Source organism: Quercus lobata, chromosome 1 (assembly GCF_001633185.2).
Source record: "Quercus lobata isolate SW786 chromosome 1, ValleyOak3.0 Primary Assembly, whole genome shotgun sequence".
NCBI classification, from domain to species: domain Eukaryota; kingdom Viridiplantae; phylum Streptophyta; class Magnoliopsida; order Fagales; family Fagaceae; genus Quercus; species Quercus lobata.
Window position 1 is genome coordinate 21,286,482 of NC_044904.1, and position 9,694 is coordinate 21,296,175.

The 9,694-nt window shown below is 40.3% G+C and overlaps 2 protein-coding genes across 2 annotated transcripts; both read left to right on the top strand.

The window, feature by feature from the left end:
• Positions 1-540: 540 nt before the first annotated feature.
• On the top strand, positions 541-933 carry LOC115950717. Its single transcript, XM_031067956.1, has one exon. The coding sequence runs from the start codon at positions 541-543 to the stop codon at positions 931-933; it is 393 nt and encodes a 130-aa protein (XP_030923816.1).
• Positions 934-1,868: 935 nt separating this feature from the next.
• On the top strand, positions 1,869-5,996 carry LOC115950728. The gene is made up of 4 exons (XM_031067966.1): positions 1,869-2,256; positions 2,431-2,498; positions 2,559-3,093; positions 3,304-5,996. Exons 1-4 carry the CDS (start codon positions 1,869-1,871, stop codon positions 5,994-5,996), a joined length of 3,684 nt encoding a protein of 1,227 aa, XP_030923826.1.
• Positions 5,997-9,694: the final 3,698 nt, after the last annotated feature.

A 9,694-nucleotide genomic window follows, 5' to 3' on the forward strand; every position in this document is an offset into this window, starting at 1 on the left:
TTTTGATAAAATATTATGACTCACGGAACTTTTATCTTTAACAATAATTAATAATTAGAATTCAATTATATGAGGGACTCTTGTTGACTAATCCATTGGTTCCTGAGACCTTGCTATTGCTGCATAGTTTTAGAAGTTGACAAACACTCTATTTCAAAGCCGTGTAATAGGGGTGCTTTCAAGTTGGCATCCCTAGTTATTCAAAGCATTGAATGTAAAGTGAAGTTAGAGGATACCCCTGTTAGCTTGCAAGATATGCTCTAACCCTCTAAATCTTATGTATTAGCTTCATATTCAAAGGTAATTCCCTTGGTTTTAGCCAAAGTCATCTATGGCCAAGATTCCATCAGTTGAGAGCTTAGTTGGTTGAAGATGTTATGAGCGTTATATCCAAGTTTTATTAAACTAAAAAAATCTCTCCTCTCAGTAGGAGTCCTCTCTCTCGCTTTGACGAGCCTTCCCTCCCTTAGATTCATTCTGAGGGGTTGCATTTTTCTTCCCTTAGTTTTTGCTGGGGTTTTTTATTCTCTAGAAGACTAGATGGCAGACGATGTGGTAAACGGCTTGGAGAACATGAAATTAACAACTGAAGAGGAAGAAGTGATTGAGATTTCAGATGAAGGACGGAAGGATGAGATAGAAAGTTGCACCCATAGCTTGATAGGAAAATTTTTAACGTGCAAATCTTTTAACAAAAGGGCGGCTCTTTCCACACTGAAGAAAGCTTGGGGGCTTGAGGAACGGGTTCAGTTTATAGAGGTGGGTTCTAACCTTCTCCAGTTCAAATTCCAAAAAGAGTTCGATATGGAGAGGATACTTCGAAGTGGGCCTTGGACGTTCGACAACCAGGCACTAATGCTCGTCAGATGGAAAAAGGGGATGATGGCTAGAAATGTGAAATTTGAGTCGGTCTCAATGTGGGTCCAGATTTAGGGTGCCCCATTTGACATGATATCTCCCACGGTGGCAACTACGGTAGGGAGCAGAATCGGTGTTGTTGAAGATGTAGAGAAGAAACAAAAATACGACATTCAGAATTTGTTCATGAGAGTGAGAGTCTCTATCCCTATCTCTAAACCGATTCGTAGGGGTGGATTCATTGCGGGTTCGGATGGAATTTGCTCTTGGGTAAATTTTAAGTATGAACGGCTTCCGTTGTTCTGCCATTACTGTGGCTTATTGGGGCACGACATCAAGCATTGTGCTAATTACTATGCAGCTTCGAAGAATGACAGAGACGTGGAGTGCCCGTATGGTGACTGGCTGAAGGCGGTGGGGCTGCGTACAGGATCACCAGTCAAAGGGAGTTTTCCTAGCTCTGTTTCTAATACCAAAAATAGAGGTCCGGTGAACTCCCATACAAGTACCGCCGATGAGGCGCAGCCTCCAGCGGCGAAGGGGATTGATCCAACTATACCTAAGGGTGTCGACGGCGACGTAAATGGAAAGCATGCAAGCACGGAAACCGTTCCAGATTTTCAGGGGATTAATGCCGAGCTTGTAGGAGGTATTACTATGGTAACGGATAAAGGGGGCGTGAATTATGGTGAACTTATTTCTGGGACTTTAAATTCAAATGAGGAGCGTAAGGACTTACCTATTCCTGTTGGGCACGCGACGGATAATGCCCAGAGTGGGCCTGCAAAGCCCACGGCCAAATGGACCAGAGTCCCTCGCATGGATATTGGGCTAGAAAGAGGAAATGCAGTAGAAGCCTTGCCAACTCTAGGGAAGAGAGGGTCGGCCCAGATAGTGGGAGAGGTAGAGACAGAGAAGATTGGAAAACAGGGGGTGAAACGTGGGAAAATCCAAGATGACAGTTATTCAAGTTCAGCGGCGGGGGTGCTCGATCACCCTTGCCGATCACAATGAAGCTGTTAAGTTGGAACTGCCAAGGGCTTGGGAACCCTTGGACAGTTCGGAGCCTTCAGAAAATCGTGAAGGATCAAGCTCCCAATATTTGTTTCCTCATGGAAACAAGGCTGGACAAGAAAGGTTACAAGAAACATTGCAAAGATTTACCTTTTCCCAATCAGTTCATAGTCAAGAATCCAGACTCTGGAGGTGGTTTAGCTTTGATATGGAAGCATGAGGTGGATGTGGATGTAATAAATTTTACACAGAATCATATTCTAGCAAGGGTGAGGGAGGATGACGGCTCTGAGTGGTATTTGACCGGGTTCTATGGTTGGCCAGAGACTATGCAGAAGTTCAAGTCATGGGCTTTACTTCATCACTTGATGTCTTTTGTGGACGGTTCGTGGATGTGTATAGGGGATTTTAATGCCATATTACACTCTCATGAGAAACAAAGTGCTTGACCCCCTCCGTATAGTCAAATGAATGATTTTAAGGAAGCCTTAGAACGTTGCCATTTAGCTGACCTGGGATTTGTTGGTTATCCTTTCACCTGGAACAACAAACGTCCAGGCTCGGCCAATACCAAGCAGCGTTTAGATCGTGCGGTTGCCACAGAAAGCTGGAAAGCGAAATTCTCGGCAAGTATTGTTAACCATCTTTTCTCGCATGCTTCTGACCATGTACCATTACTTTTATAGATCAAGAAGAGTAGGAGTAGTCATGCAAGGGAACCTAGAAGATTCAAGTTTGAAGAATCATGGCTGTTATGGGAGGAATGTGAAGCTATGGTTCAGGAGGCATGGACGAAGCCAGTGGCAATAGGTTCGGGCTTGAACAGAATTAAAGAGAGAATTGCCTCTTGCGGTACGGACTTGCATGTGTGGGGTTCTTCTAGGACCCATCCTGACACTGAGAGAATTAAAGCTCTCCAAACACGGGTTGAAGACCTCAATAAGGGAGAGACTACAGAGGACAATAAGGCTGAATTTTTAGCTACAAGCAAAGAGTTGGATGATCTGTTAATGAAGCAAGAAATATACTGGGTGCAACGCTCAAGGATTTCATGGCTGAAGCATGGGGACAAGAACACGAAATTTTTTCATTCCAAGGCCTCGAATAGAAGAAGAAGAAATTTGATTCAAGGAATAAGGACTCAAGACAATAGATGGGTGGAGGACATATCAGATATCGCTCAGGTGGCTACCAGCTATTTTGAGGATATGTTTAAAGCAGGTACATGTAACCAGTTGGAAGATTGTTTGAATGCCGTTCATCACAGAATTATTGATGATATGAAGGATATCCTAACCAGTGAATATAGTGCGGATGAGAACAAAGCAGCGTTGTTCCAAATGGGACCAACAAAGGCTCCTGGACCTGATGGTATGAATGCTCTTTTTTACCAAAAATTTTGGCATGTTGTTGGTGATGATGTTGTTGCAGCGGTGTTGGACTTTTTGAATTTTGGAAATATGGATCCTGGTGTTAATTATACCCACATAGTTCTTATTCCTAAAATTAAATCCCCTGAGAAAATGTCTGATTATAGACCTATCAGCCTTTGTAATGTCATCTATAAAATAATATCCAAAGTCCTAGCTAATAGACTGAAGCAAATACTCCCTCAGATTATTTCTCCTACCCAGAGTGCTTTTATTCCTGGTCGCCTCATTACTGATAATATAATGGTTGCTTATGAATGTTTACATGCTATGCACTGTCGTAAAAAAGGAAAAAAAGGCTCTCTTGCTCTGAAATTGGACATCAGCAAAGCCTATGATCGGGTTGAATGGGCTTTCCTCAAAGGCATTATGGAAAAGATGGGATTTCCGGAGATATGGATTGACCGGGTTATGTCTTGTGTCTCTACTCCCTCCTTTTCTGTTTGTATTAATGGTAAACCTTTTGGAAATATTTTGCCATCTAGGGGAATCCGACAAGGAGACCCATTATCTCCTTATTTGTTTCTCTTATGTGCAGAGGGTTTTACTTCACTTTTAGCCAAAGCAGAGTTGGAGGGGCAGATCCATGGGATGTCCATTTGTAGAAGAGCTCCATGCATTTCTAATCTTTTGTTTGCTGATGACTCTCTATTATTCTGTAAGGCAACCCAGGGAGAGGTGCAGGTGCTTATGGAGATGTTAGACTTGTATGCTTCGGCTTCTGGGCAATGCATAAACTTTGAGAAGTCTTCGATTTTTTTCGGCAGCAATACTGAGGCAAGCCACAAGGAAAGGATTATAAACTTATTGGGGGTTAAGGAGGTAGCAAGGTTTGAGTCATACTTGGGATTACCGACTTTGATTGGTCGATCCAAATACCAAACTTTCTCCTTTCTCAAGGATAGAGTTTGGAAGAAGCTCCAAGGATGGAAAGGTAAAATGTTGTCAAAGGCAGGAAAGGAAGTTTTGATCAAAGCCGTTGCTCAATCTATTCCCACATACACTATGGGAGTATTCCAATTGCCTGTGAAGCTGTGCAATGAACTTAACGCCATGTGTGCTAGATTTTGGTGGGGTCAGGTGGGTGATGAAAGGAAGATCCATTGGAAGAGCTGGGAGTCATTGGCTAAACCTAAGAAGGATGGAGGCATGGGGTTTAGGGACATTCGGTGTTTCAACTTGGCAATGCTTGCTAAGCAAGGCTGGAGGATGATTCAAGACACAGGCTCACTGTCACATGCATGTTTCAAAGCTAAGTATTTCCCAAGGAGCATATTCTTGGAGGCAAAGGATGTCCCAAACAGTTCGTATGTTTGGAAAAGCATTCTAGCTGCCCAAGAAGTCATGAAACGAGGTTGTTGCTGGAGGGTGGGAATTGGCTCTGATATTAGGGTCTTGACTGATAAATGGATACCGAGTCATCCTAGCAATATGGTGATTTATCAACCACAGGAGGTAGAATGGGAATGGAGAGTGATGGATCTTATTGATTGGAATGTTGGAGTATGGGATAGACAATTGATAGAAGCGAAATTCCAGAAGGAAGATGCCGAGGCCATTCTCAGAATTCCACTCAGCAGAAGAATGGTGGCTGACTCTTTGTTTTGGACTCCAAACCGAGATGGGGCCTATTCTGTTAAGTCAGGGTATAGGGTGGCTTGTAAAATAATGAAGGAGGGAAGCATGAAGGGGGAAAGCTCAAGAGCGGGTGCTGGTGCGTTGATATGGGGTAAGCTATGGCAGATGCATATTCCCAATAAAATAAAAGTGTTTGGGTGGCGGGCATGTCATGGTATTTTGCCAACCCGGGACAATTTGCTTCGAAAACATGTGGTGGAAAACAATATTTGTGAACTCTATAAAAGAACAAGTGAAACAGAGCTACATGCATTGTGGAATTGTAGTGTGGCCCAGGACGTTTGGGCTGGGAGCTTGAGGAAATTACAGAAAAGCAAAGGAGGCCAATGTGATTTTCTGCACTTGGTGGAGGAGTTGATGTTGAAGCTTTCTCGAGAGGAATTGGAGCTTTTTTTCGTGCAAGCATGGCTCATATGGACACAGCGCAATGCAGTCATATTTGGTGGAGTGATACAGGACCCGTCTCGGTTAGTTAAGAGAGCTGGTGAATTCTTGGAAGAGTTCAAACAGTCCCAAGCTCAGTTGGCTGTTTCAACGGTCAATGTGAGAAGCTCAACTTGGATTCCTCCGTCGGGATCAATCTACAAACTGAACTTTGACGTGGCAATCTTTCAGGAAGGCAATGCAACGGGGTTTGGGGCGGTAATCCGGAACAATGAGGGAGAAGTTATGGCAGCTCCATCAGCAAGAGGACCACTAGTTCAGGATAGTAAGGAAGCGGAAGTGCTAGCTTGCAGGAAAGCTATGAAATTTGCAGTGGATTCTGGGTTCATGAATATTGTGCTTGAAGGGGACAACGTTGTTGTTATGGCGGCCATCTCCAATTCACGTCAACAGTACTCTCGACTGGATCTTTTGTATGCAGATATTTACTGCCTGGCTACAGGTCTTCACGTTCAGTCAGTGTCATGTGTTGCTTGGTCGGCCAATTCCGTTGCTCATTCTCTAGCCCGGTTTGCTAATTGTATTTCTGATGAAATTATTTGGCTAGAGGAATCTCCTCAACCAGCCTTGGAAGCCCTGTATTTTGATGCTCTGTATTTTGATGACCGTTAAGTTATAATACAAAGTGGTGTTTTCAAAAAAAAGTTTTATTAAACTAGCAATGTTTTTATTTTTTATTTTCATTACATAAAGTCTTAATATTTTTATGAACAACCAAAAAAAAAAAAAAACAAAAAAACAAAACAAAACGCTTAGTGGGTCCTATTTATAAACTATTGTTTTGTATAATTCATAGTTTACAATGAGAAGAGTGGTATTTGAACATGAGATATCTCTGATAAATTTTGCTTCTAATCTTATGTTTTTAATCTTGCCCTCTTAAATTTAAATTTTGACTTTGCCACTGCACTACAGTAACTAGATATGAGGTTGAAATTCACTTTGATCTTTGGTGGCTGGATGATTTTTGGACTCTATATTCAACCATTAAATTGAAATTTCTTGGCCATACAAAGAGTTGATAGCTAAAATTCAATGTTACCCCTATTCTTTTCTTTTTCTTTTGGATTATATAGTTTCTCCTCCTATATTATTTGAAGGAACAATCACATGTACAATATTATTGTCTTGCCACGTTGTTAATTTCCAACTCACATGCTTTGACTCTTACAATTATTTTTAGTTTTTCAGAGAAGTTCACATCAAAGACCAGTTCATTTCACATTGCATTTAGGGTATGTTTAAATACTGTTTTTTTTTTTTTTGCTGAAATTGAAAAATTATTACTGAAAATACTATAGATAAAAGTAAAAGTTAGTTGAAATAGTACAGTGAAACTCATAAATAGTGCCTAAAAGTGCAGTGGGACCCATAAATAGTAGTAAAAATAAGCTGAATAGTAAAATCATTTTCATTTTTCATCATAACCCAAACACACACTTATTATTACTTTTACAATATATATACCAACCCAACCTAACCTAATTCCCCATAATAGAAAGTTGTGCAAATTAATCCGACAATAAAGAAAAATCCAAACCTTCCATTGTAATTCAACTTAACATTCGTCACTATGGAGTATGGACGCTAATCAAAAGGACCCTTCCCCAGCACATTTGAAGAATAATTCAACAAAACTAACAACAGAAAGACACTTGGCCGTTAATTAGAGGAAACTTCACCTCGTGTTCGCAGGGACGGAACTACCTAGGGGCTGAGGGGTGCCATGCCACCCCCCACACCCCCCCCCCCCAGCCTTTGAAAAAATATTCTCTAGTATATGTATTAGCATAAAAAATTTACTTTTGACTCTAAAATTAATATACTTGGCTCTTCTCTCCCAAACAATTTACAAGCTGACTCATGAAATCAAAAATGAAAAAAATTATCAAATCATCCCTTGTTTGGTTGTCCTAAGAATATCAAGGAAAACATTTAACTAAACATTTGGACAATTTACAAATTTGGACAATAAGGAAAATCTACTAAACAATTCACATATTCAGATAATAATAATAAAAAAAAATATTCTTTGGACACAGTCTAAGTAAAATAATAATAATAACAAATCAATTATAAATCCTAGCAAAATAAATCACAAAACTCAATAATCTTTACCCAATTTTTATCTCTAATTTGAGAGCTCTTTGTCTTTCTCAAATGACTCTACCCCATAGTCACAAAGACATGCTGCTAATCACTCCATCCATACACCAATTAGTGTCACCAACGACTTGGATCAGTTGGTGTCTTAACTCAACCCATGAAAAATTTTTATTTTTTTAAAGAGCTGCTACTCTTTAACACAACCTGTGGATAATTTTTTTTTTTTTTTTGAATGATAGAATTTTATTAATTTTTAATGTTTTATTAACTTTGGGACACACTCGGCATGCATGCATAAATGTAATACATGCGTGAAACAAAAATCTACTATTTTGTGCCTTATCTAAACTGTAGGGAATTTAACCAAAATCCCAACTTGTGAGAAACAAAACAAATAGAGAAAACACACGCCAAATAAAACAATCACACGCATAAGACAATATTTACGTGGTTCAGCAATTTGCCTACGTCCACGGAGTTGCAGGGATTTCACTATTATCAGGGAAAATACAATAGTGCACAAGAACACTCTCAAGAAACCAAATTCCCAATTACACCCTAACACTCTCTCACAGAAAAAAATAAGAATAAAAGCTGGCTGCCTCTCTTTTCTCTATTTTCTCTCATGCGGCTGCTCACTAGGTTAATTGGAATTTCTCTCTAATCTCTCAGCACACGGCTACAGTTGAAATATAATATATATATATATATATATATATATTAAGGTCAAAGTCGGCTGAAGAGGTAGGTTCCTATTCCAAATAGGATTTGGTCAAATAAGGTGAGCTTGTGGCAATTCAAGCTAGACACGGGCCCACTTCAACAAATCTCCACCTTGGCTTGAATTGATCAAGCTACACTAGCAAACTCCTCCATCAGCTCCACCTTAGCCCTTAAGGGCTCACAAGCTTCAAACATCAACCACAATCCTCCATAACACAATCCCTCATCCCTGCAACTCATCCTCCTATCCTTAAGCTAGAAGACCAATTGAAACTGCGCACAGCTTCAACTTCTCAATAGTGACACCCTTAGTCAACATGTCTACCGGGTTCTTAGATCCACAAATCTTCTTAAGTATTACCAGCTTATCTTCAACAAGATAACGGATAAAGTGGTATTTTGTCTGTATGTGCTTTGACTTTGAATGAAAAGCCGAATTTTTGGCAAGAAAGATTGCACTCTAACTGTCACTGTGTAGAATGCCCATATCCTACTTCTTACCCAATTCATCTAAGAAACCATGTAACCAAATCATCTCCTTTCTAGCTTCAGTTGCTGCAACATACTCAGCTTTTGTAGTCGACAAAGTGACAATCTTTTACAGATTTGAAGCCCATGATATAGCTGTACCACCCAGAGTAAAAACAAACCCATTAGTACTCTTTCTACTATTAATATCACCAGCAAAATCAGCATCTACATAATCCTGCAGTTTCAAACTTGCACCTGTGAAGCAAAGACATGTATCTGATGAACCCTTCAGATATCTCAGAATTCACTTGACTGCCTCCCAATGCTGCTTTCCAGGCCTACTCATGAATCTGCTCACAACTCTCACTGCATGTGCAATGTTTGGCCTTGTACACACCATAGCATACATCAAGCTGCCAATAGCTGAGGCATAAGGCATCTTGCTCATATGGTCCCTTTCTTCTTCTGTCTTCGATGTCTGTTCTTTGCTTAGTTTGAAATGACTACCCAAGGGTGTGCTCACTGGTTTAGCTTCATTCATGTTGAACCTGCTGAGAACTTTCTTCACATACTCTGACTGTGAAAGCTTCAATGTACCAGTAGCCTTGTCTCTAATGATTCTCATACCAAGGATTTGCTTTGCAGCTCCCAAATCCTTCATTGCAAACTGTTTGGACAATTACTTCTTTAGATTATTAATCTCCTCAATACTAGACCCTGCAATAAGCATATCATCCACATATAACAGTAATATGATGTAAGAATTGTCAAAAGACTTAACATAGCAACAGTGATCAGCTTCACATCTCTTGAACCCAATTCTATGCATAAAACTGTCAAATTTCTTGTACCACTATCTAGGAGCTTGTTTCAGGCCATACAAGCTCTTTCTTAGTTTGCAGACTAAATTCTCTTGTCCTTGAGCAGTGAACCCTTCTGGCTGAATCATGTAAAGGTCTTCCTCCAAGTCACCATGAAGGAATGCTGTCTTCACATCTAACTGCTCAAGA

Excerpts from the sequence above, each read along its gene's own strand:
- LOC115950717 (XM_031067956.1), top strand. The coding sequence starts at position 541 with ATGGCAGACGATGTGGTAAACGGCTTGGAGAACATGAAATTAACAACT.
- LOC115950728 (XM_031067966.1), top strand. The coding sequence starts at position 1,869 with ATGAAGCTGTTAAGTTGGAACTGCCAAGGGCTTGGGAACCCTTGGACA. Across the intron at positions 2,257-2,430 it reads CTTGATGTCTTTTGTGGACG|GCTCGGCCAATACCAAGCAG; the intron begins GTTCGTGGATGT and ends ACAAACGTCCAG. Across the intron at positions 3,094-3,303 it reads TGAGGATATGTTTAAAGCAG|CGGTGTTGGACTTTTTGAAT; the intron begins GTACATGTAACC and ends ATGTTGTTGCAG.